Source organism: Columba livia, chromosome 3 (assembly GCF_036013475.1).
Source record: "Columba livia isolate bColLiv1 breed racing homer chromosome 3, bColLiv1.pat.W.v2, whole genome shotgun sequence".
Classification (NCBI taxonomy): Eukaryota; Metazoa; Chordata; class Aves; order Columbiformes; family Columbidae; genus Columba; species Columba livia.
In genome coordinates this window covers 74,157,590-74,184,984 of record NC_088604.1, presented here as the reverse complement: position 1 = coordinate 74,184,984, position 27,395 = coordinate 74,157,590, and the positions used below count along the sequence as shown (strand labels likewise).

The following is a 27,395-nucleotide window of genomic DNA, read 5'->3' as shown; positions in this document are numbered from 1 at the left end:
ATAGTCTCCTATTTGAATAGGTTACTTAAAATATGGACTGTCCTTATTGCGCTCCTGAAGACCTCTGTGCTGCACAAGTTTTCAACAGGAATTCCAAGTAATTTAAACCTACAGTATGCTAAAGAAGAACCAACCAAATCATTAGGATGAGCAAAACACGCACGTCAATGGTTTCCTCTGCGGTCACCCAGCGTTTCTGCCTTAACCCCGCACACCCGGGCCTGCTCCCCGGGGGAACGTGTCTCCAGCGGCGTCCGGCCTCGACTAGGGGTAAGCCGAGGAGCGCCGTCGCCCCCCGAGCCCACGGGGCAGGGGATCCGTGGCAGCAGCGAGGCGCCGGGCAGGCCGCGGGACACCGCCGCGCAGCCACTACCGGAGGGAGGCGGGACCGGCGCCTTACAACCTTGCGGAAAGGCGGCCCTGCCGCTCTGGGTCACGACGCTGCTCCGCCCCTCCTGCCCGCCCGCAGGTTCCTCCGAGGCGGGGGCTGTGCGAGGTCAGGTCTGCTGGGAGCCTGTCGCTGCTCGGTGCTGCGCCCAGCCCTGGAGAGGGGCCCGGGCGGCGGGGGAACTCCTGTGGGACAGGCTGGGAGGAGTGGGCGGAAGGTAACGCGGGGCCGGCGGGTGCCGGGCCGGGCCCGGTCGGGTCCAGCAGCGGCGGGCTGAGTTGGGGCGAGGTCTCGAGTCCAGGGCAGTGGAGGTCAGGTCTGAAAGTCTCTGCTCCCGCGTCCCGGCTGTTCCCTCTTCCACCTCCTGACCCGCCGGTGGCTGAGCTGCGCTGGCAGCTGCCGCGCAGGAAGCCAGCGCTCGGCCCGTCTGAGGTGTTTCTGTGTTAAGCTTTGTTGCCTGTTGCCTCCAGTGAGATTCCTGCCTTGCACAAAGCTAGGTGGGATTTGCAGGACTGGTAAAGGCTCAAATAGCATCGTTTTCATTTGTTATGCCTTAAATTCCCCGTGAAGCAAATCAAAAGTCAGCCAAACAAATTGCAGCATTTCTCAGAGCTGGAAAAACTCTGTTTACAGTTTGTACGCCTGTCATCAGCTTTTGCATCCTCTTGTGATTTACAGGCATTCCACTTAGGTTCTCTGCTCTGTTGCATTCTTTATGATTTATAAAAATACCCTTGTAATATACTGTGATGATTGTGTATGTGGAGCAAGCAACTTACGTTGTTAGGAAGTTAAATCTTACAACACTGTGCTAAAAGTAGAGCAGCACAGTGGGGTGTGTGTGAGGAAAGCGAGGTGCTGCCTTGCCCAAGACTTCCCCAGGAAAGCAGTGCAAGGACAGCTTGGAGCACAGCACCGAGCTCCTGCCAGACTTTCCCTAAAACCGCTGCTGGGCAAGGTCTGCTTTGAGTTGTACTTGTGAGAGAAGTTGTGAGAAAGCTCAGCTAAAAAACTTGCTGTGTCAGTGGACGTGAGTATTGCATCTGAAAATCTTGAAGGTCCTTTTTGTAGTTTATTCAGCACTCAGGCATGAGAGGAATGGGTTAGCTGGGAGCGGGCTGTGGAGATATAAGTTGCTGAAGCTAAGAACATTGTTATGAATTAAACTAATCCTTCTGGCGCACGGTTTTGTAACTTGGCTGTCTAACTCGTTGTGGCAGAGGTAGTGTGCACTGCTTTGTGTGAGATGGCACCTAAACCTGGGTGTTTGGTTTTTTTGTGCTTTTAGATGCCAGGCCGGCTGCCCAAATTCTCATCTCTGGCTATTGTTGCTAACACTTAAGTGTGTGTAGGCTGTGCTGGTAGCGGTGGGAGTCCTCTCGCTAATGTTTAAGTGCTGTTCTGCACCCTCTTTCTGTTCTCCTAGCCTATGAACTAAAATGTAAGCCAGGAAATTTTATATAAATTTATATATGTGTGAGGTTTATTAGTGAAGCTAGTTGTTAAAAGCAAAAAATTAAAATAAGGCAGTAAAATACAGTTAACTAATTGCTAGTGTCCAAAAGAAGCATGTGCTATGTCAGCAGCCCTCTCAAGATGGTACATTAGAATTCAAATAATAGTAAATGTGTTAAAGATTACATCACTATTTTTTACAAGTTCTCTGTAGTGCTTGATAAGCCTGGGCAAGTAGTTTTGATACCAACATTGAACTGTCTTAACACAGCTGAAAGGGACCTTGTCCTGACTTGGTTACTGAGACACACATGTGTTGTGCATTTGTATCCAGGTATAGTAAACCAAGAGTCATCCCAAAGCTATTTGTATTCTTTGGAATTTTGTCTGTGAGAATGAGTTGATAGCCTAGTTTCAAGTAATTATTATGTATCTGTACTGGTTTCATGTAAGTTTTCTTCATGATGAAGTCTTTTGGAACAAATGACTTTATTTATAACCAACTTTCATAATATTAAATTCCTGTTTCTTCTTACTGGAGTACAATTGGTGTAAAATTTGTTAATATCTTCTTTCTCATATTTGTAGAATTAGTAATCCAGTGTAATTTTTAGTAAATGGAAGCATTTTTAAATTAAAATTACATGTGTTTCATATATCTTAGTTGTTAATGCAGTTTTAATTTGGACGTGTATTTTCTCAAATGTGCATCACTGGGATGCTTTTCAGGTGAGACTGATGCACTTTTCACCTCCCACCATCAGTGTCACAGATGAATTAAAGGTCAGCTTGAGTAAATCCCTGAGTCTGTCATTACAGTGCCATGATAGCTGCAATTTTGGCTTCTAATCTAGATCTTAGAGAGAGTTTATGTATTGTTTATCAGTGGAAAAAATGTAATTTGTTGCAGATCGGGGGCTTTTAGATCTACTCCTTGTCTCTGTTGTCCCTATGTCCTGGTTCCATGGTGCAAAGCAATATACAGAATAAATCAGTACATTACACTGTTCCAGTCGGAGCATTTTTTGCAGCCTCCCTCAGTCTCTGGTCATTATTCGATCAAATGTAGGAGTCCATTGAGAATGAGAGATAATTGCCTTTATGGTTTTTTGCAACTTAGTCACTAGAAAAGAACTGTTTCTTTTTGCCTGTCATCTTAAGCCATACCAGTTTGCAAAATAAATACCGTAATGCTTCCTGGCTTATTTTCCTTCCATAACCTATATCCTTTAGAGATTTTTTTTTTCCAGACCCTTGTACAGTATAGCCTTTTTTTTTGGTGATGTGTGACATTATTATCTCCTAAGTGGTACTTTGTCCTCTCTGGAATAATGTGCTTTTTACAGGTAGGGAAGGATCTTACATTAAGACTTCTTACATCTCAGTGTTTTATCTTGGGTAGATAGTATATCATTGCAGAAAAATGAAGTCTTGCTTGTTTGGTTCTCAGTTGAAAACAACAGTAGACAAATCATAAGCACATCTATAAGGCAGAACTCCTGGGGTAATTTGGTGCCCAACAGTTTATTATTTATTTGTGATTTTTATGTTTTGTATGTTACGTGAAAATATCAATTTCTTTAATACTGAAGATGCACATCTTGCTTTAGCTAGCTTTTGATAAGGATTTGTTCTACATTATCAATTGCTTTTGTGTACAAGTAGCACGCTCCAAATTATTTGAAATTTTTTGTGCTCATCTTGCCTTGTGAGTGAAAATGCTTGAGGCCTTTTTTAAGGAGCAAGATCAGAAAATTAACAGTTGCCAACCAAGTAATATCTTCTGTTAGGCCAAGCTGTTTACCTTGGGAATATATCCATTATGAATTAGGGAGACATTAACATACGAAATAGAAGAATAGCTTAAAGCCTACAGTTTCTTCACAACTCAGCAAAACCCTGCGATAAATGTAGCTGGTTAACTGTTACTGTTGTTGCCCAAACCTCTCACCAGTTTAGAAATTTTGACGGGTTTTGCGGCTGGGAGGCTACCTCCTGTGTACGTCAGCTCTGCCGTCACGTTTGTGGGACTGGGGGTACAGTTTCTGGAGGGGCTGCGAGCTGGGCCCAGAGCCACCCCATGGTGGTGGGAAAGTGGGCTCTTGTTTATAATGAGCTATAGATCAGAATGGCACTGAATTTGCTGAAGTTAGCCTTTGTGGCTGAATCAGCAGTGTCTTTGCTGGTCTCAAAACAGGCTGTTGTAAGAAAGGATTAATTCTAAAACCTTCACAGAGAAAAGGACATGACTTGTGTAGTGAGTGATCTTAGAAGAGGCACACAGGTTACATGCAGCGCCTCTACTTGCAGTGCTTGTTTTAGGGTTCTCAAAGTGAGAATGTTGGAAAGTAGGTTTAGTGAGGCATTAATAATTGCATGTAAATACATGCCTGTGCATCTATTTCTGGCATCTAGGAGGTACTGTTTGAAAAGCTGTGGTGTGGCTGGTGGGTACAGGAAGCAGCTGAGGTTTTTTGACCTGTGCCAACTGGAAGTCCTGTTGGTGAAAGTTAAGTTGATTTGTTTTATTTCTCTCCCTTGCTTTGTAGGGTTCACGGGGTAGTAGCCAGACTGTGCATGGTTTTGTAGAGGCAGTCACAGGTTTATAACAAGAACAGAAACTAATCTGGTTTTAGCAGCTATTTTTTTTAATGTCAGTTTAGTAGTCAGCTGGCATTTACAGAGAATTTCATCCTTGGACATCATAATTCACTTCCAGTGAGTTTCTAATATCAGCCTTGGTGAATCCAATATGAATATTCCGTGTTAAGCTCAAAGTTTCTTTAATTAATCACTTTGAGCACTTAAACTGAACACAAGTAGAGTGTTACAGTACATAAGGTATGGCTGTATAGAAAGTTCATGTGTTTATTGGAGAGTGGCTCTGTTGGGACTGTGTGCAAGTAAAGAAAAAAAAAGAAACAGTCATCTCATCCTTGTTGCCTTTAGTTTATGAAAATTAGCATACAAGCTGTGGAATCAGACACAGCTGAGAAAGAGATCCTCATTTTACCCACAGTTGTAAATCTAGTCTGGAGCTGATATTAGCTGCTGGTTTTGAGATAGTTGTGTTTTTCTGCATTTTAACACTTGTAATTTAGTACATTGGATAAGTAACAGATTTCTTCTTTTGACACCTTTTTACAGCTCTTTGATTAACAAAATGAAGCCTGTGAAGCTGCAGTACTGGATTCTGGGCTGGTTTTCTATGGCATTATGTTGCTGGTGTATTTCAGATGAATTCTCTCAAGGGTAAGTGATGCTTTAAAAAGAAATCTCTGACAGTTATTTCTTACATGCAGAGCATAATAGTTTAACTTCTAATGAGTGTACATTTTCTTATTTTATTATGTACTATTTTTAATATGTTATTCTTCCCTGAGGTGGTTGGTAAAATGAGGCATCTACATTAACAGGAGTGGAGGTCATGCTTAAGAAAAGCTTTCCATTGATTAATATGACAGCATGAAAAAAAGGGGAAAACTTACATTCATTGCACTTAAAAACTTTGCAGTCTTGCTTTAAATGAATCATTTAGACTTTTGATGCAGTAATTACAAAAATCAGAAATAATTCTGGGATCTACAACAAAAAAACTGGCATCATCCCTATGGCATGAGCTGCACCATTAACACTGTGTACCTTTTTTTATACCTTTTTTTTTTTTTTCCCCTTGATATTTTCTCAGCTCAAATAATTTCAAATTCCCTTTCCTATAGAATCCCGACTGGGGCTGGATCAGTGCCACGTGGCCTTTTGGTGGTTGCTGCCCTTGGCAAAATCTGGGTTTGAATACCAATGGGCCATGGGACCAACCCATACCCCAAATCACGCCCTTCTGTGGTAAAGGCATAAATTCTGATTGCATTATATTAGGAAATAAAGTTTTCTCCTTCCTTTCAGTGTTTTGGCAAGAGGATTGTTAAGGGTGCTCAGTTCAGTGCTGAACTTCATATAATGGCTACATTGCAGCTTCTCTGGAGCCCCCAGGTCTTGGGCTGTGCATTGGTTGTCTTGGCAGTGGAGGCAGCTCTAGAGGCACAGTGCCCAACTGCACAGGGCAGGGTAACTCAGATCCAAAAAGGGGTACTTCAGAATAGGTATTGAAAATGGCTTTCCTTGGATTCCAGTTCTGAGTTGAAGTTTCTAAAACTTGCTGTATTTAATAAGCAAAATTTTCTGACCTGTCCTTAGCCAAAAAGTGTGTTTTAGGAGAACTTGTTTTGGCATGATTGTTGTTGCAGAAGTTCAGCTTCTCTTTCAGATACAGATGAAAGATGGTATTTTTCTAAGCAAAGTGGGCTTGTTTGTTTGTTTTTAAGCAAGGAATCTAACTGCTTTACAATATTGGGCAGTTCTTCTATTCAGGTTTCCACAGCAGCAGTAAAGACCAGATAGAACTGTTAATAGTTTTCACTGTGGCTATGCCTGATCTGTACCAGAGGTATTCTGCTAAATTATTTTAAAACCACAGAGAGAGGTGAATGTTTAAGAGAAAATGTGGCCATTGCAAACTAGCAAAACTAGAGGAAAAACTGGGAAGTGGTGTAACATGGGAGTATCCGTACTTCCTCAAGTTGAGAAGAATTAGCCTTCTCATGTATTTTTTTAATATAACCTCTGGCAAGCAGTAACAAAGGACATGTGGCTATTAGCTTCCAGAGAATAACAATTTATTTTGACAGTACTACGTACAGTGGTGTCAGTTGGAACAATTTACGGTTCTGTTTCTTTTTATTAGGTTTTCCCACTTGCTGTTCTATTTATTTACTCAATGCAGTTGCTTAATAGCTAAACATATCTGCTATAGTGTCTGAACCAACAGTTTTTTTATCTCCTTCTAGTTTATCCAGAGCAAGCCCGTTCCAAATTGTTGGAAAATGCCTCTGTAGAAGTGTCAAAGACGTGGTATAGGCTTCAAACACCTTTTGAACAAATTTGTTAAGCTTTTATTTTTCTCCTCTGCACAGGAAAAAGATAGGACTGATCCCTCTGTTAGTTATAGATCTCTTTATTCTAAGACTTTGAAACACAGGTGGTTTTATAAAATATGGAATATTCCTTTTTTAGTTCTTCCTTAGGTAACCTTAAAACTATGTCACAGTTTACTTATTAAATGTTTACAAATGACTTAATTTATAGTAAGCATTTTAAAAAATAGTGTTTGAATTACATGTCTGTAAAATGATAAAATCAGCATTTTTGAGATTTATGTTTTTTACTTTTTATTCTAAATTGTTGGAGACGCTTGGAAGATCAAATTGCATCTCCTGCAGTGTCAACTACACTGCTTGTGGTTGGTTGTAGTCTTTCTTTTTAGAAGAGTAATTACAGTTTCAAGAATGTTGTATATTTTCTTTTCAGTTAATATACCCATCAGGTAGAATTAGAAGATTCTTAACATCCTAAACAAAGATTTTGTTTTTTAATTATTGTTGTAAAAGCTTGCTAGCAAGCGCTATCCTAAACATAAACCAGAACATGTTTCTTCCATATTTAAGAAATGGAAAGCATATGGAGATAGGATGCCAGGAATTGTGTTTGTTTAACAATAGGGGAGGTATTGGCAGGTTTCTAAATATGTTATTTCTATGTGAGTTGTTAGTTTGGTCCTGCTGTGTGTGGAGTTCTCAAGTACTGTGATAGAAGCTATAAACAACCACCAGCTCTAAAATCAATGTGTTGTATCAGTAAGCATTGTGCTGCTGGCTGAAGGTGTTGCTCTTTTTAAATTGCCTGAGGAAAAATAGATTTGTCTGTCTTTCTTCAGTGACAACCAGCCTCATACCTGGAAGAAGCTGTTTCTTGCTCATCACTGGCCAGTGACTGTATGCAAGGTGAGATTTTTGTGGGTTTTTTTTATCTTTTATCCTGACAAAAGTAGCCTTGGACAATAAATGTTTTAAAACAATGAACAAAGCCCATCAAGCATTTAATCTTGCCAATGCCCTTATATCTTTGTAAAGGCTTTTGCTGAGCTTAGTGCAATTCTTGCCTCTTCCCTGCGCTCCAGAGTAGCAGTAAACAAGACAGGGTTGTGGTGTGTTACAGATATAATAGTCAGTGTAGAACATACTGCACACTAACCCTTAATTGCTTGTTATATATTTTCTGACATCTTGTTAGTTGTAAATTTAATCCTAGACTTTCACCAGACTGTAAGGAGACTTGCCTGCCTTGTCTGATTGAAGACAGCAGATTAGTACTTCAACATCTGCTGCACAACAGATTTTAGCTTTGTAATGTTGGCACCAATGTTTTAACAAGTCATCAAATATGGTTTCAGTCAGAAAAAAGAGAGCCATAAAGCTTTTATGGCAGGTATCTCTGAGCATTTCTGGTTTTAGGGGTGGGAACCACAACTGAACCCCAACTTCCAACATATGCCTGTCAAAAGCACAGCTAAGTGATGTACAACTTATGCCTGTTTTGCTATTAAATACTTACTACCATCTGATAAGTAGAACGTTTTTCTTGTGCTGAAAATACTTGAAGGCCTCTTCATATACAGCCAAGTTAAAAATATTATATACTTCAAAATGGAACATGTGATCAGATTCACGGACACAAGGATAAAGAAATCTGTGGGTAATACAGAAGCTTCAGTTTCAGGCAAATGTCTTTGGAGCCAGAAAGGTCCCAATTCTGGTTACAATATTACAGTATCTTTTTTGTATGCTTTAGGTACTTTTTGTATTTCTCATTACTTTTTTTTCTGGAAATGCATATAAAAGCAGTAGCAGCAAAAGTCACATACTGCCTGATTTTTGAGGAAATGTAGATGTACTTCACATTAGTTAAATGCGGAGGGGAAGTATCAGTAACAAAACTCGGGTGTGGTTGATGAACTGAGACCAAAGAGTGGCAACAGTTATGTTTTTTATTCATTTGCCTGATTTTGAAGGGAAATAAGGGTAGATTTGATGCAATTTGTGTCTGATTTTCTGTGGAGCAAACATCACTGTGAGTGACTTCAAGCAGAGATGTTGGTGTTCAGGAGTTTGTAGTGCTTGGCAGGAGCGGGTGTTCATAGTCAGCAGCCATGCAAACCCCTGCTTACATGTATGAGTTGCAAACAATTAAAAAAACAAACCAAAACAAAACCAAAAACACAGACACACAAACCAACCAAACAAAAAAGCCCTACCAACCAGTTTTCCTACTGTATATTCATACCGGCTACTACTCTTAATTCCAGGGCAGTGAAACTGGCAGTAAACTAACAAATTACATTTATAGCCTTAATTATTACCTTAAATAACCTTTATAAACTTACAGTGAAATTGTAATGAATAATTGATGATACTAAGCATCAGAAAATGTAGGCCTTCTTAAACTTGTGATCTTCTGTATTAAGATGTGGAAAGAAGCATTCCAAAGGAGTAAAGAAAAAGTGAAACTAAAAATCACATTAAGTGACTCTTTGCCCAGTTTCACATTACTGAGTGATATGAAGAAACAGAATCTCAACTGTACTCCCGTAACAGCTTTCTTTTTGCTAGTTTTGGTGTAAGAAGAGTTCCCAAATTCAGCTGTGGGCTTTTTTTAGAATCTTCTTCATGTTCAGTGTATTTATATATGATTGCTATGTTATTTCAATGAGGAAATGTTTTTGATGTCATTCTTCAGTTTAAATCTGTGGATATGATGTTGAAAGGAAAAATAACTAGGTGAATGAAACTGCAAATCTTATTATATCATTTATGTAAAAAAACGTTTGAGACACTACTTTGTGCAAGTCCTTATGCTTCCTATGTAAAGGAACCTGATTATATTAATAGGCTACTTTGCTACATGCTGTGTTCTTGATAGGTGTGTGGATGACCTACATCTTAATTTGCATATCTATGTGCAAAACTTTTTTCAGGCTTTTGAAGGCCTGAAGGGCCTTTGTTAAAATGTAGTGGGCACAGTTCAGCATGCCAGAAATTTGAGAATACACATCTCCCAGCCCTTCCTGTGCTTTCAACTGTATGTGTTGAGCTGGTGCTTTTTAATACTGATAGTGATCAGCACAATTAAACTGGGAAGTGTTTTGTAATCATACCTTCTAAACTAACTTATTGAAATAAACCAGTGAGTACCATGGAAGCAGTAATAACCCCATGGCTTAACTACTGGCTTCTGCAGTGAAAGGCTGAAGGAGGAAGAGAGATGTTTTTCTTCATCATGTGATTAGAAATTCCGGTGCTGTATAATTGACCTACAGCGACTGTCTTCTGCAAAGATATCAAAGCTAAATTCACAGACCTCAAGTGATTATATTAATGTTCCCATAATAAATTTTTCCTGCAGTGCAATTTATTGAACTTAATATGGCTGATTCATGTCACACTTTAACTTTCTGGTCACAAATTTATGTGTGTTCTGTTAGGTGGAAATAAGAGCAACTTAAGGGCAAGAAGAGAGACTTTCCCCCTCCCTTTTTATGGAGTTGTGAAGATCTTTATTTCAGGAACTTAAAAAGGGAAATATCACTGCAGTTTTTGCAATACTAAGATTGCAAAAAGATAGTCTTCTGTGGGTGTTTCCTTGTGAAAGGGGGAAAACCTGATACAAGTTGGTAGGCTGTTCAGTTCCTTCTCTGTTGAGAATGGGAAGGATGATAAAGAAATGGGTACTAAACACTGCTGTGATCTGCCTTTTACTGCACATACATGCTGATCAAATAAAAGAATTGAAGAAAGGACAACAGAATAGGCTGACGAACAGGGCAACCTGAATTGAAGTTTGAATATGGTGTTAAGCAACAGGTCTTTTTTTTTATTTTTTTTAATATGAGATAAAAGGTTTTCCTAATTTCAGGCTTTTGCAATAATTTCATAGCAAAGGCTTAAAGGAGTAATAGAAACACTTTTTTTCTTTTGGTAAAAATAGAAGTAGTCACATAATACAGAAGGAATTCAAGTGACTTAGGTGAGGGCAGTACGCTATTATGATCTAGCATTAGATCAGAAAGTTCCTTAGATAAAGGGATGCCTTTATTTCTTTGTTTGTATGTTAAGCCAGGTGTGTCAAAGTGAGTTCATCTCTTGACATATGCTATTTTGGAACAAGATAAAGTTGTTTCCTAAATGCCCATGTAACTCATAACTCTTAATCTATGCCTCTAACTTCTCTGTGAATAAGGTCTGATTTAGATGGTTTTGTGGGTCTTCTGTAAGAATAAACACATGAAAGGTTTTAGCTTATCAGCTCAAGCTAGAGAGGTGTTCAACAAGTAAATTTATTTTATTTCCCTCCTCCCAGATTTTTTCAGCAGCCTTATAAATTTGTTTCATTCATTGATTGGTTTTACCCCAGAGCATAGGGGGAAGGAGAAAGGAATAATTGCAGACGATTTGGGAGAGAGAAACTGAAGAGGTGAACACTCTCCACAGTTGTTATATATTTTTAAAAAAGAACATTGAAATTTTATATGAATTAAACAGATGGCCTACTTAATCATTGTGGTTGAAAGGGAGAGAAGGATTAAATTGGAGCTGACTTTTTATTTAAACTTGGGGTATATCTGTGTGATCTAGTAGCACTGCTCTCTCCTATGCACAAGCTGCTGCACCAGGGGATTTGTAACGTGGGCAGCTCTGCAGGTGATGCTTCTGTGACAGTTAGATGGCGTTTCACTTTCAGCATGTCAGAGGTAAAAGAGCTCCCATGCTTCTAGCAGCTCTGTTTGTCCCATGTATCGCTGTTAAAAACATGCTCCTATCTCAGCATGGTGGGCACTGTAAAGGTTCAGTGGTGCTTTTCTCAGTGATGTAGATCATGTGTGGTTAATTTGGATTGGTTTGATTATCAGATTGCTTTAAAATGTGAGAAAACAATGTAATTTTTTCAAATTAATAGAGATATAGAAGGCTTTCTGGGTTGCAATGCCTACTTACAAAAAAGCATTTGTAAGTGTTTCAAGTCAAGGTTGCCTGAGGTTGAATTAATCCTCCAGCAATCAGTATATGACAAACAGGAAGGCTGACAAGTGTTTTTGCAGAGGCAGCAGGGGTACCCAGCTTCTCAGGCTAGTGTTTGCTCATTTTATGATATTGATTTAAAATCGACATTGGAAAAATACTATGGCTAGAACTAAATCAGAGGATGGATGAAGCTGGCCATAGCATGCACGGAGTGCGCTAATGCGTTACAGGTTCCATTGAACTCGCATTTGTGCCAGCACGCTGCAAAACACCGAGAGCCTGATGAAATGTGTAGAAGAAACTGCTCATAAGGTTAGTGCCATGATAGGGGAGAACTGATCCCAAATTTGAACGACTCTGGGCTTTCTTTTCTTGTGTCTGAGAGCTGCAATGAAAGATTGAGTAAGGAGCACAGTTCCACTGTTTTGATTGCCTTTGGTTGAGCAGGCAGGTTAGTTATCAGATTGTTTTCCAGGGGATGATGCATTAGCTGCTGGCTATTCATTTGCTGTAGTTCAGGTAGATAGCTGAACCCTTTCAGCTCTACAAAGCTTGTGCCATGACAGGAGCAATATTGTTTAGGTGTTTGCAGTGTGTGTTTGTTGAAAATATTCCCTTCAGGAAAAAAAGCTGTTGCTGGGTTTAATTGCTTCTATTATTGGTGGCAAGAGAGGAGAGGAAGGAAATGGGCAGAGAACTAGAAAGCCTTGCAGAGTTTGCAGTTTTGCTGCCACTGGCCTCTGGCACATGAAAGGCAATTAGTGGGATTAAAGCTCTCTCTCTGCTCTTGTCTATGATTTACTCTTGCTCTAGCATCCCATAAAGGCATGCTGGCATAATTAAGACTGGATGCAGAACCGTAAAGGAAAGCTATTATTATGGAGAAAGAAAGTCTGAGGAGCTTGTTATTTAATGGCGAAAAGTGTGTATTAAAGAGAGCCATAATTATTAAGCAGAATAATCAGGGAAAATACAGTAATAGTATTCTGTGATTTGCGAATATGGATTTTTTTCTGTTTTCTTCAGGAATATGTACTCTGCTCCCAGCAATAATTGTGTAGACTATTTCTCTTGCACTATCAAAAGTTTTGACTGTAGGCTTTTTTGTTGTTGTTGTAGGAATGTGTATAGTTTTTCTTCTTCTCTCCATTCCCTTGTATCTCAAGTCAAAATATTTAAAAATATATATTCTAACAATTTTACTTGGAATAAATAACCTATTGCATCTCTTTGTATTTTTCCCTTTTAATACAACAACAAAACTACTCCTGGATCCTTAAAGATGATTGTGTTCTTGTCTCATACTATAGATTATTTTGATGGTTTTTGCTTTAGTGGCTTTATACTCCTTGAAACAATCTGATGCTGAGAAAAAGAGAGCTGCCACTTGGAATATGATAAATGCATATTTAGCTCCATTCATTTAGCATGGGTCAGGTTACTTTGTGTTACCTCATAACCTGTTGTCTTCTTTTTACACTGCCTGTTCAAGATACCCCCTGATAGTCACTTGATCTGCTTCAAAATTATAATGCCAATTGATCTCTGCTAGGTGGCATAATACATGACAGCTTCAAGTAACTGCAGTTCACCAGTTTCTGATTTGGGCAAGCAAAACTTCTCATGTCTCACTAGAACCTTGGACTACCAGTGAATGAGCTTTTATGTTTTCCTCTAAACCATTATACCTGGACCCATATAACAAATGCTCTGTATTTTTTTTTTTTTTTTTCCCCACAGATGAGTGCTAATGATTGTCAAGACCCTCCAGACTACTGGACAATCCATGGACTGTGGTATGGTCATAGAATAATTGTATTTCAGCCTGGAACGGAAAATCGAGCTCTGTAGCAGGATGTTTAGTGCCTTCCTTTAAGGGCTTAATCTGTTTGTTTTTATGATTCCTTGAAATGAAAGCCCTCATTTTGTTGGAAATGCAAACCCTATGGTTTGTTATAAAACTGAAATACACTTCTGTATCTCATGACTCACTGAACTCCTGAAATCTTCTTGCTACATGAGCATTTTATTTATAAATCTCCCTATAAGATCAGTTATGTTCTCAAACAGAAAGGGAAGTGTAATTGCCTCTCCTTTTTTGTCCCTGAGTACACAGAGTTTTTTAATGTCATGTGATTGCTTGTGGCTTTAAGGATCTTAACTCAGCACAAATATTGCAAAAGTACAGGAAAAACTTACTTGCTTCAAAGGCATCAGTTCACTGGAATTGGTGCTAGTGGTAGCAATTCAAAGGTTTTCCTGACAAATGCAGGGAAAAATTCAGTACAGGAGTTTGCTAAGCTGTGCATCCTGGAGCAGCATTATGTCTACATTTCCAGTGACTGTCTTGGTGATACTTGCAGAATCATCACCTGGTGCAGTGGTTCAGGAGGTCAGTGTCATTAGTGAGATCATATGCAAGACCCTTCCATATAATTTACTCCCCCAGTATGTCTTTCACAGAGAGTGGAAAGGACTGGAGGGCTTAACGAAGGGCCTCTGCATTGGAAATGTTTTGGCCATAATTAATGTCTTGAGTTTTTACTTATAAAATGCTGTAGATGTTGATGAGTTACTTGCATTTTTAAATAAATCCTCTAGCTATAATATTGCATATTTAAAATTCAGACTAATGATACAAAATAGGTGCTGTTAGTTAGCATTAGTGAGTTAGGAGATGTTTTTTTTTCACTCTAATTTTGCTTCCCTAGGCCTGACAAAGGTGAAGAGTGTAACAGGACGTGGCATTTCAATGTCACCGAGATTAAGGTATTTATTTAAAACAAAAACGGTTGTACCAATCAGAGCTGAGTGCAATTACTTTTGCACATGCTATACACAAAATCTGTAGTTTATAATGTATCAATATTAAAGTTTGCTGAGTGGTATGTTCTTTTAAGAACCCCACAAATTCATTAGGTGTTTCTGGTGCTACTTGAAGCTGCAGTGCTTGTGATCATTAGCAGCTGTTACTGCATGATTTTGTTAGTACGTGGTTTGGCACATTCAGCCACATCCTCCTTAAAAAAGCCACAGGGGCAAAAAGTGCCTGTGAAAAAGAAGTTACAGTCAGTCCATGTTCTCTCTTCCATTTTCTACTGCAAAACCAGAACACTGAAAGTAAAAGAGCTCAGAGTAGGTTTTTCTGTGTTTTCTCCCAGGCCATTAGTCCATTATTATTATTATTATTATTATTATTATTATTATTATTATTATTATTATTATTATTTTCAATTAAAAATTTTTCCTTATTTCATTCAAATGTGTTGTAAATGAGTATAGAAGGCTTGAACCAGCAGATATGGAAAGCTGCATGATTTAACCACTTCTGCAGGGACAGTTGAAAGAAAATCTTACTTTGAGGCGGTATTGGTACATTGATATTTAGATAGTTGTACCCACCTATTACCTCTGACAACAGCATTTTCAGAATATCGGGGAAAGAGACCTTTTTCTGTGAGTAAATGTTTCAGTTGGGGATGTTTAAAGATGAGGCTTCTGTTCTAGAAAGTGTATCAATGTATGTAGATTGTGTAAGAAATAGCTTTTCGCCCCTGTAGGTGCATTTATTAATTGTGGTATTTTTAGGATCTTATGTCAGACATGAGACACTATTGGCCTGATGTCCTTCATTCATCTCTGAATCGCACTCAATTCTGGTGAGTACAAAAAAACCTAAGTAGTATTTTGGATATTGCTTTATTAAAAATCTGAGTTAGTGATTCCTCAGGTGAGATGTTGTGCCTGAGAAGCAGTGTCTAGGAGGCCATTGAAAGCAGTGTACCTTGTCAGTCTCACAAAATAAATCTGTTTTCTTGTTAGAACACCTGCCAAATGCAGCTGTTGAAGCGAGGCAGAGGTTTTGGAGAAATGAAACTTGCTGAAAGAGAGAGGGAGAGTGTGTGTCCTCCCTTTGCCCCAGGGAGGAGAAGCAGCTGCTGTTGACACATGAAATCTGAATATCAGCAGCACTCCCAGGATGTCACAGCTTACTGCAAGAGCCACTCGCAGGCCTCGTTTCCTCACTAGATTCACTGTGTTGCTGGCTGTCAGGGGCTGTCCCTTTTGAGCTTTCTCACAGAGGAAAAAATGGAAAAATAGGATGCATTCGGTCATCCTAGCCACTTCTCTGCAGAATTCTCTCTTTTTACTTATTTTCCTAACAGCCTAAAATTAGATCTGGGGATTTTAGATATCAATCTACTTGGCTTCTGGGAAAGGAAAGGAGATTTTGATCTCTCCTGACAACAGTACTCTCTTCCTTCTCCATTTTTCTCTTTGCTTCTGAATAATCAGATAGGTGGACCAAAGAGTTTGCACAGGCTTCAGTTCAAGTGCATTATTTTTAGCTAAAATCAGTGGCCATTCAAATTGATTTGCTGAGCCCTGAGTTGCATCAGCCAAGTTATGAATATGCAGTTTGTTCCTCCAGATCTTCAGTGAAAGTGGTAACACCAGGTAGGAAGCAGAGGACATAGCCAGAGGCTATGACATTTAAAGACATGTCAACTATAAGTGCCCGTAAGTTTTCCTTTGGATTGGATGACTGTTTCCTCCCTGTGCCACTAAGGAAAAGCTTTGAAGGGAATGCACATCTCTTTTAGTCTTGTCCTTGCTATACAGAAGATGCTTGTCCTCAGAGTCTTAAACCGGTTCTACAAGTGTCTGATGGCAACCTAAACTTCAATTGTCCAAAGTGGTGGTTCTCACTTCTTCCACCTTCTACTCCTCTCTTTTTGTGCTGTGCCAGGGAGAGCATGACTGCTTCTTTCTGTGGTAGCACAATTTATGCCACCTGAAAACTGTACTTGGAATTAGAATAAGAAAAATACGTTGCAAATCTAGCACCTGCCATACCTTGACCACATACCTGTTCATAAAAAAAGGTGCATACCAATCCTTACCTACTAACAGGTATTTTGGTAGGCAGCAGGTACGAACAGATATGATCAAAACTTTTTCCCTTTTAGTTCAAGCCTAAGAAATAGGACTTTTTTCAGTACCTGGAAATATAACTGGAAATATTGTAAAAGCAATACAAAAGTCAGGGTATAACACTGTAACTAATATTTTGATTGACAGAGTAATTCACTCCCTTTCAGTGAGTTGACAAGTGCACTGTAACTGGCAGGTCTAACTGCAAATTTTGTAAATGCAAAGTTTTAAGCCAACTGAAAGCCAGTAAGATCCTGTTGTATGTCTCCCTTTAGTTAAAATACTGTACTTCAAAATTTGAAAAAAATAAATCCCTATATTGTAAAATCCTGATACAGCAGAAATAAGAATTTGAAAGTAAAACTGACTATTTACAGTTTTCATTGTTGTAGCCTAAAGGCATCTTAATTGGTTAAAGAGTCTGAGCAGTGACAAACAAAATGCATATAGAATATTGCATTGGGGTTTTTCCTAGATTACTATTGATGTCTATTATGTTTCTTCCTGGTTTTACCTCTAATTGTGGCCCTGGCTTAAAAGGACAGATAAGGAATCTTCCTGGTAATTTTAGCATGACTGCAGGTGCTTCTGTAAAGATAACTGCATATCTCTGCTCACCTTATTAACTTAGGAACTGTGACAATTGCCACCCAAGAGCTTGAATTGGACAGGATAGACCGCCTTAGTACAGGACAAAGGATTATGGATGCTTTGTATCTCAACATTTATTAACTGAAACCATCCCTTTTACAGTAGTTAATGTTTTGCACCAAATAGAAATTTCTAGACAAAGATACTTCCCTTCAGGATCAGTTTATATATGTGATACAGAAGGAACCAGGGTTTGGTCTGTGGGACAGCTGGGTGTCCCTAATCTTCTGTATTTTGTGGGCAGCACCCGCAGCTGTGCTTTACAGACCTTCTTTGTTCCTACCCTAATAATAAGCTAGTTTTCAAGCTGGGTGGTTTCTATAATCCTTGAACCCACCTGATATGCTCCTGATGTTGTCTGTGACATGTCGCGGTTGAGACGGACAAATGACATAGACCAAATTCTTCCAGGATGAAAGTAGTAAATGCCATTTATTGTCACAAGTGCATTTTTATATAGTTTTACCAATTCATGTGTCTCTTTGCTATTGGTTACAAGTTACAGCAGTAACATCTCATTGGCTAATTTGGCTATCATCAACGTTACTCTTCTCCTCCCTTCTCTCTTACGGGTACGCCTTAATATCTCTGGATACTGCTTTACTCCCATCTTTCTCACGGGTAGGCCTTAATATCTTCAAGGCTAATTTCTGTTCCCATGCCCTCCATCGGGGAATCCACGGACCCACTGTAGTCCCCCACAGTGACATCTGTGTGATTTTGTGGTTGGGGGAACTCTGTCCTTGTTGTATTTAACAGGAAGCAAAATCTCTTTCAGGTTCAGCTTTCTTTCCACATGGCTGTGTTGTACCAGTCTCCTTCCTTTGCATTTCTGCAGCCCCTTAAGACTTCATTTGTGGGACTTAGCTTTGAGGGTTGCAAGGGTAACATTTATTCATAACACCATAGAGAAGATGGTGAAGGACAAGTTGTATAGTGGAACCCAATCTAGTGCTGTAAGCCCCACTCCTGTGTGCCTGACAAAGTACTTGTGTCCTACAAGGAGGAAAAAATGTTCATCAAAGTTCTTGACAAGCAGCATGTGTGCTGGGTATGGGAGGTGCAGAAGGATGGGTGGCATTGATCAAAACAGGCAGCTGTGTTCTGTATCCCCATGCAACCCAGCTGTGAGCTGAGGCTCAAGTGGAATTACCTTGTCTTATTGTGGTCTAGGTGAAGGATAATGTGTCTCAGTGAATAACACTGAGGCATTAATTCTTTTGATTTCCAAACAGTTTCTGTTTTTTCCCTGGTACCCGCAGCTCCATTATTCCCTAACTGCTTCAGTTTGCATTTAAATGGAAGAGGTGAAGGTGAAGTTTCATATGCCTGTGCTGAATGGTCAGGATTAGCTGTGTCTGCGTCATTTTATTTTTTTTTTCATGTGGCTCTGCTGCAAAACCAAGTAGCACTATCAAGAGTGTCATCTTAAAGTTTCAGTAATTGTTTTGTAGTGACTTTAAAGGAGTTCTCCATTCTGGAAACTCACAGGACTGATTAAAAAACTTGGGCCTGGTGTATTCTTGGCTTGCTGCAGCTGATGGTGCGTGGGCACTGTCTGTGGGTAGCTTGGTGTATTTTCACTTGGGATCCCCACAGCCCCATTGCCTGGGCCCTGTGATCAGTGTGAACTGAATCAAACCACTCCAATGGCAGTTCCATATTAGGAAGAATACTTTTCTTAAGCACTACCAGATCTTTGGCCGTCTGTTTCTGCCTTCTTTCTGGAAACAGCAGGACATTTAAATACAAGTACTACTGAAACCTTTAAAAGACACAGACAATGCTTACCATTAATTTTACACACATGTATGCATATACTCTCTGAAGGAAAGTTGTCATTCATTACTCTCCTGATATGTCCAAAATCTCTTGGTAAATGAAAAAAAACCTATAGCTGTTGCTGTACTTGAAATGGTGGGAATGATCTTTCTTGGTTTTGCTTTTTGCATGTGCAATATTATTTGAGTGTGTTGTTCTACTTCACACATGTAGACTTTAAGATACTTCGTTCAAGTATATTGGCTAGCTTGTACAGCATATATATATGAAAATAATGTTTTCTAAAACTTAAATTTTGCTTTCATCCTATAGGAAACATGAGTGGGACAAACATGGCACTTGTGCAACCACACTTCAGGCTCTTAATTCTCAGAAGAAATACTTTGGTAAAGCTTTAGAACTCTACAAGCACATTGATCTTAACAGGTACATAAATTAACTTGGTGGTCTGCCTCTTAATTCGAACAGTTTCTCAGAGTTTCAAATCTAGCCTAAAAATAAAAGTCTAAAAATCTGATGGCAGAGGGGAAATTAATATTAGTATAAATTAGCTTTAGTACTGGAGTTCAGAAGGGCTGTCTACTCTGAGAAGCATGTCTTGTCACTTCAGAGTCTGGTAAGCCAGCAGTATTCTTCACAGCATCATTTTATACAATGTGAGCCAGTAAATTTGGAGAAGCTGTATCAGCTATATCTCCCTACCAAAAGCTGTAGTACCTTTAAACTTCTAAATCAAGTGACGAAAACCCCCAACCTTCTAAGTCATACGGAAGCACAGACACTAGTTTTTTATAAAAAAAAAAAAAACAGTGCTCTGCTCAGAGAAAAGGACAAGGTCAGGCATAATTGTGCAGGACATCCTGGGAAGAGGCTGAGAGGAAACAGCAAGAAAAGATTTCCTGAAGGATGGTGTTCAGTCACTGGAGGCAACTCTCTGTTGTCCATTCAGACAACCCCGATGTGACACATTTGCTTTGTCCTAGGGGCCAATTCCTCCTCATGGTTCCAAAGCCCTGGCCTTTCCAGATACAGGATCATGTTGGGAATGTTGTGGCTTGTCTGAGCACTGTGTGTACACATGCTGGCTGCAGGTGAAGGCCAGAAGGTCAGAGTCCTTTCCTGATCAGCACATGGTGTGAATGTTTGACTCAGATTTGTTGACCATGAAACATCTCCCTGTATAAGACAACAGTATCTGAGAGAGAAAATAAATTCTTTGGTATCTAGAAACACATATAAAAAGAACAGGATTTTTTTTTTATTTTTATGTTCTATGAGTGTCTTGCCCAAGCAATGAAGTCTCATTCACTTCGCGTATGCACAAAGGAAATAGGTCATTCTCCCATCCCACTTCCTATTTCTGTAGGTGTCTTGTAAAACTTAGTCAGATTTTTCAAGATACAGTCCCACATGTCATATGTAGTGTTAAAATTAATAATGTCTGATAAGTCAATTGCCTAAGTAACTGTGATGGTGTAACCAAAACATCTTACAGATGGCACAGTGACCCATTATGTGACTCTATATCAGTGTGTGTAACACTGAAAAAGAATAGAGACTGAAACACATTGAAATTAATTGCTCAGAGCATAATCTCCATTGTAAAAATGAACATAATTAAATTAATCTTTACTGAAAAGAATTAAGACGGATAATGTTCTCATTGTACTTCATTTATACTTGAATGAGAAAAAGTACTTAGTGATTAAAAGATTGTTTCCCAAAAGGAAATTATTAAAAAGAGGACATTATGCAGGCTTCTGTAAGAATGACAGAACATCATCTATTTTATTGACTTCTTTATATTGAGTCTCAATTGACTATGACAAACAGCTGGACATTTAGTCAACTGGGTTTCATCTCCCCTGTGCAGAACCTGACCTCAGAATGGCTGAGCGTAATTAGCACTTGTGGATTAAATCCTGCAAGATGCTGAACATTCCCACTCCTTACAGAAGAAATGGGGACTTAAGAGACTCAGCACCTCTTGGGTCCTGAGTCTTGTTGTCAGCTTAGAAGTGTGGCCTTCCCTCAGGAAGACTCTAAAGACTCAGCTCCCCCATCTGCTCTTAAGGCGTGGGAAAGGGTTCTTCCTGACCCTGCTGAGCTAGATGGGAAGTGGCCTTTCAGAAAAAGGGAACTTCTCCTAAGCCTGGCTGAGGATGGAAGACAAGTTTCCCTTGCTCCCCATTGCTGTAATGCTTGCCAGGTTCTTACTGTCAGTTTAACTAATGATTATGCAGTTATGCCTGCATATAGAAAACATGGAAAAATGTTTGATCTTTGTTTCAGCTGTCTCCTGAAAGCTGGGATAAAACCAAGCAGTTCCTATTACCGGGTAAGTGGCAGTCTTTTATAAAACAAATCATGTGCATGTACTTTTTTTCAGCAAGAGTTAAGTAATTTCTAGAGAATAAGTGATCTCTCTCTCATTGTCTAGTTCTTAAGGTTGTGCTTTATGTAAAAGTTTTAGTGAACTTAAGTGTGGGAGCTGTTGGAACGTTTGCTAGTGACTTACCAATTTATGTAAGCTTTTTAATTTTTCAGATGACTGACATAAAGGAAGCTCTTACAAAATTTTATGGCGTAACACCAAAGATCCAGTGTCTTCTTCCAGAAGAGGTAAAAACCCCACAACAAACACACATTCCCTAGCCCCAAAAAATCGAAATACGAACAAAATATCAACCAAACAAAAAAATTCAAAAAGAGCACTTTTTTAATCAAAAAACAAAAGCGAAAGTAGAGTGAAAAATCTTCAGCATGGTGAAACTTAGGTCTGGGTATTCCTTGTGTATACAGCTCTTTGCAGATTAGATTTTGCTCAGTTCTTGGAGCTGAGTTCATAAAAACATTGTTAACACACTGGCACTACTAAGTTCAGCTTATGTTAGTTACTATTGCCACAGCCTTTACTTAATGCAGAAATATTGCTAGTGGGGGCGGTGTCCATTTTATACCTAATAACTTTACTGTTATTACACTTATCTAGAAAGTGGGAGCACTGGGTTTTAAAGGTCTCTTTGTGTTAAAAGATTTGGACCTGCATCTCTTGCATGAATGCTGCAACCACCACACCAAGGCATTGCTGTAGCTGAGTACTTTTCCCTGCTTCTGCCAAAGCTTAATTGCTATATAGCAAATTGCTAGAGCAAAGGAGAGTGAGCTGAATGGAGCCGGTGACTGTTGGCCTTGACAAGGGTACTGCCTGTCAACAGCCATCTTCTCTTCACTGGGCACAGCCTGTGTGTTCTGCATGAAGTTACTCAGTGGACAGAATCCTTCAGAAATACAGCAGCTCAGAGGCTTGTCTCTAAGGTTGTTCTCAAAACCCCCTACCTAAAGAGGTACAGAAAGGCATTTTGAGCTCCACTGTGGTTCAAGATAACTATAGTCTTTCATTTTGAGCCAACAGTGTCTAAAATCTCCATTTCTTTCAGTTTTTCCTTGCCAACAATTGTACTGTGAATCATGATGCAATAAAGAATGTGGTGCACAGAGATGGTGTGTTATAGCATAAAATACAGGTCACCGTAGTGTTCTAAACAATTACATGGGTAGGCTGCATAGCTGGTTTTCCTTTTTCAGCTAGGTTACTCTGCTTTTATTCAAAAATAAACCAAAAAAAGAAAGCCACAAGATAGCTTTCCCTCTTACTAGTGGTTCCTTATTATCTCAGCTTGATAAAAGTGGTTTGTTACAAAACACTTGACGGAGTTATTGCCCATACACAGATGACAATTTTATGAAAACTTGCCAAGATACAGTTGCTGTTGGAGTTTAATAGTTTGTGTGTTATCAGCTCATTTGCTTTAGTAGTGCTCTGAGGTTTTTATACTCAGATGTTTCTTCATGTGAAAAAGAATTCTAGGTTACAATTATTTTTGAAATGTTTTTACATTACTATAAGCAACAAGGGAATATGAGTTGAATGTGGGTTGCACACTCACCCACCTCTTCATGTTGAAGAAGTACAGAGCTAACACAAACCCCAACTTCTGGCTCTGTTTGCTGTAGTTCTGCTATTGCTTTTAGTACAATTGGGATGCTGCTCAAATTAGGTGAAATTAATATACAGCTTGAGTCTCCTGTGCTTAACGGCTGAAGCTAATAGAAAGGAAAAAGTACACCCCAGTTACTCAAAGCCTCGTTGATGCCTGAAGTGCATTATGGGGATACTTTGCTGCTTAAAACATATTACATTCTTGCTGTGTTCTTAGAGTTCTTTGAAATAAAAAATACAAAAAAAAAAAAAAACTGAAAAAAAAAAAAAAAAGGACCAAAAACCAAACCAAAAGATGAGTCAAAAAAAACCAAAACAACCAACTGAACTCCACCACAGTTACTTCTGTCCTGTACATGTATTTTTGTCCCGTTTAGTGGTTTCAAACCCATTGTTTTTCCATGTGCACTTCGTCACACCTGAGCATTTTGGGAAATATTTGTATAATGTTCTTACCCACATGAAAGGCTTCCATGCCTGCCTGCCGTATTCATGGCCAATATTTTTCTTCCTAGTTTGTCCTGTAGTGTGAAAGTGACATTTTTGCTACTTTTGACAGCTTACTTCTGTATTCTTTTCAGTAAAAGCTATTATAAAACCAAATTCCTTTTCTCCTTTTTCAAGAATTTTCTTTCCCTCAGTTCTTGTCCTACTGCAAAAGAGTTGGTGAAAGGTGCTTTCGGGTCACACATACCTGTCAATATTCACAGAGTTCAGCCAGTGCTCGTCATTAAGGTGAACAGCTTCTGTGTACTGTGCAGATTTGGTATATGCTAAAATAATCTGTATCACAGCATTCCATAATGAAACTTAGTATTTGGGCAGATTCCCCAAATTGTTACTGAATTACATTGTTAGAATGTGTTTCTTTGTCTGCTTGCTCCCTAAAGTACGTGCTGTAAGGTGTTCAGAATGGATGCCTCTGGTACCCGTCTCCTTCATATTTTTTAAGTGGCAAATATACAAATAAACACTACTGTATTCTATAGCTATATCAGTTCTTCAGATATATTGCCTTATTTTCTTCTGATCTCTTCCCTCATGTTTCTAGGGTGAAAAAGCACAAACAATTGGTCAGATTGAATTCTGCTTCACCAAAGAATTTCAGCTGAGAAACTGCACGACGCTGAAGGGTGAATCTGACCCAGTGCAGCATGCTATGAAGCTTGGAACCAAGGAGTTGTCTATCTGCAGTGATACCCTCCCAACATATTATCCTTCAGAGGTCCAGGATCACAAATGAAGTCATAAGAGTTTGAAAAATTTTTTAAATAGCAGCAAAAAAAAAAAAACCCTTAAACATTATACCTTGGAAGGCAGTTTCGACTTAGGAATATGACAAAGCTCTGTGTATTACAGGCATGCTGTGAAGATTTCTGCTGGAAAACACACTTCTTTTGCCATTCAAGAAGAATGGTCCTCATTGTAATATTAAATAGACAGGCTGAAGTATTGAATTATTGCATCGATATGTGATTTACAGTTTTGTCTGGACTTTTTGGCATGCTTATAGTTTGAATCAACGTTCAAAGGAGAACTGTGACTTTTTAGTTTCACTTGCAGCTAGGTTTGCCACTTAAAACACTGGTTTTGGCCAGCAAGTCAGGGAAATGAAGTAATTCTTTGTTTTGAAAGGATGCCTGTCTCTGTTAGACAAGATGACAATTTCTTGAGAAGAAAATACTGTAAACAAAAAGAACTGAGAGAGCCATCCGGGGGTCCTTTCCCAGAAGTAATACCCATTGCTTTCCAGAAGTGTTGAACAGAGGCCCCATCCTCTGAAGCATTAAACCTTTCTTTACTCAGAGATCACGGTGGACCAAGGATGGCAACTTTTGCATAACTTCTTAGTGAATGAAATAACATTCACCAGATTTTGGTACTTCTGCTAAAAGGACCCCAGAAAGACTGTATTTGTAGCCTTACCTATTTGATATTGTTAGAGTAGCTGCATACAGTCTTGAAGAACAACCAATCTTAGAGTTTACTTGCTAGTATAGGAAAATGCTAGGCCCTAGAAATATGTTACTATTTTTTTTGTTGTATTTGAACATTTAGCATTACCACACAAGTGTGACTCCACTTGTATTTAAAAATGAGATTGTCACATAATCACTTTCTTCAAAGAAACAGCTTTTTATAGGTGAAACAGTAATACTACAGGATTTTCAGTGAAAAGTACAAATGTTAGCAATAGTGCACATAGCCACAAATCTGGATGTTTCTAAAGGGGATCAAATTTGGATGATGTCCTCTACACAGTGCTGTGTTGATACGTCTCAAATTGACTTTCAAAAATTAAGACAATTATGGCTCAAAGAACCATCTGTTAGAATAATATTACTGTGAAAACATGAAATGTGGTGTGAGGAACAAATTTGTTATGTCTTTTGGGGTTTAGAAACCATTCACATTTACTCTAATTTTTTACTTTCCCTGATTCTCTACTACATTTCATTTAAGGCTGCGTTACCTTGCCATTCCAGAATGCTGTCAGTTTTCTAGTCCTTTCCTTAGAATCTCAGATATGTGTTTATTTTCACAGCTAAGAAATTAGTATGATCTACACTCTGTTGTATCTGTATTTCAGTAGAGCAAGGGCTTCTCTTTCAAAATTTGTCTTCTTTCCCAAGGCAGGGAATATACTAATACTATACTAGAATATTAATGGTAATCAGATATAGTGTTTTTATACTAGCCATGGCATGTTCAGTTCATGTTGAACACGACCAGAGGCATGACCAGAAGAATCACAGTTCTTCATTCCCCTATTTCTGCCATATTTTTCGAAGCAAGAAAAAGTAGGGAGACTGAATTAAAATGCATGAAAAGACTAGAATGTACTTGTCTTTTTGTGGAATCTTTTTGAGATCAGTAATTTTTTTTTTTCCTTGTAATTACAAAAATTGTCTTAGCCTAAAGAAAACATTTCTCTGCAAAGGAGCAGCCCAAGGCTCACGTACTTTTTTAAACTCTCTCTCCTGCTCTTTCAAATAGTACTTAGATGGTGCATAGGTTTTGGGTGGACTACTTACGTGAAAACAACTTAGAATGAATGTTAATTTACAATTCCCATCAGACTTCTTTTTTTTTTTTTAAAGAAGTAAGACTCACCTTTTTCTCAAAATTGTGCTAATTTTTTAATGGTTTGGATTTTTTTGTCCTGTGAAGTCGCTTGTTCTCCCTTCCAAAGCTCTGAGCGCGGTGCCATATTTTTGCTCGTTAAGCTAATCAGCAGTGAGGGAAGTGGAAACAGAGGTTGGTAAATACTGTCACAATGTCTCTCAGACATCTTGCTCAGTGCTTTTCAGTCACCAGTTTGGTAATGAACACAGTCCTTGTTTAGAGCATTGGGTTTCCCAAAATCTCCCTATAAATTTTGCCACCTTGGATGAGTAGGTGCACTCTTAAAAATCCTGTGAAATCCACAGTGCTGTACTGCCAAATGAGTGAGTGTTGGGTTTGCCTGTTTCTCTGCAGTTGTTTTGTTTCCTTGGTCCTCTTCATAATTAGAAGAAAAGCTCAAAGTTGGAAGCAGCGGTGGCTTTGAGACTTGCACAGACATATGCTTAATGGAAGCGCAAATCAATAGCCTGCTTGTTTGTTTTTTTTTTTTTTTTCTAATTGCACTATAAATTATATTTTCTTTTATAATGCCAAGTGATGCTTAGGGAAACAAAGTATACTGTATGAGTTCCTTTCAGTCCAAGTGTAATGCATTAATTTAAGCAAAGCCAACAGCTGCAGATACGTACTTTACAAGAAGTGCCACAGACACTAAGAGCCTTCACGGTGGAGGCTCAAAGGCAAAGCTGGCTCTTGCCAGAGGGAGACTCAGCGGAGGCAGACAGGAGTCAGAAACAGCCAGCCGCTGCAGTGGAGTAGATAGTGTGGCTTCCAGGTGTTTTTCAGCCTCATTTTCAAATGCAAGAAGTGTGGGGGAGCTGATAAGTTTTAAAACTTTGATGAGAAAACTGGTGTAATCTGAAAAGAGAGGAAGGGAGGGAGACAGCAAAGGCAGCAGCATGCTGAACAATGGGCAGCAACATGCTGCCCAGTAGAAAATGGCTGATGAATGTTAAGTCAAGGTTGACTAAAAATAATGTTACAGACTTTGAGGTCTTGCTTAAAGGGATACACCTGTGCTACTGCATTTGCCTTAACAAAACCACACCTACATTCTTTTGATTTTGGCTACATTATCAGACATTAAATATTTTAATTTGCTATGATTAATTGATTAGTAGTAGCAATAAAACATTATATATGA

At 39.0% G+C, this 27,395-nt stretch overlaps 1 protein-coding gene across 7 annotated transcripts; it reads left to right on the top strand.

Moving 5' to 3' along the window:
• Positions 1–27,395, top strand: RNASET2 (ribonuclease T2). Of its 7 annotated transcripts, none has more exons than XM_065057614.1 (10): positions 1–270; positions 4,991–5,095; positions 7,614–7,680; positions 13,495–13,550; positions 14,466–14,523; positions 15,343–15,413; positions 19,435–19,548; positions 21,415–21,460; positions 21,670–21,744; positions 24,177–27,395. In XM_065057614.1, the coding sequence occupies exons 2-10, from the start codon at positions 5,007–5,009 to the stop codon at positions 24,366–24,368; spliced, it is 768 nt and encodes a 255-aa protein (XP_064913686.1). In that variant the 5' UTR covers positions 1–270; positions 4,991–5,006; the 3' UTR covers positions 24,369–27,395. The 7 variants fall into 7 exon arrangements, with proteins under 7 accessions (XP_064913686.1, XP_005508662.2, XP_064913685.1 ...); XM_005508605.3 differs by lacking the exon at positions 1–270 and adding an exon at positions 351–496; XM_065057613.1 differs by lacking the exon at positions 1–270 and adding an exon at positions 447–605.

What these genes read in the sequence shown, in the direction of transcription:
- RNASET2 (XM_065057614.1), top strand. Translation starts at nt 5,007, where the DNA reads ATGAAGCCTGTGAAGCTGCAGTACTGGATTCTGGGCTGGTTTTCTATG. An exon ending in CTGAATCGCACTCAATTCTG is followed by an intron (nt 15,414 to 19,434) that starts GTGAGTACAAAA and finishes TTCATCCTATAG; the next exon opens with GAAACATGAGTGGGACAAAC. An exon ending in AAGCACATTGATCTTAACAG is followed by an intron (nt 19,549 to 21,414) that starts GTACATAAATTA and finishes TCTTTGTTTCAG; the next exon opens with CTGTCTCCTGAAAGCTGGGA.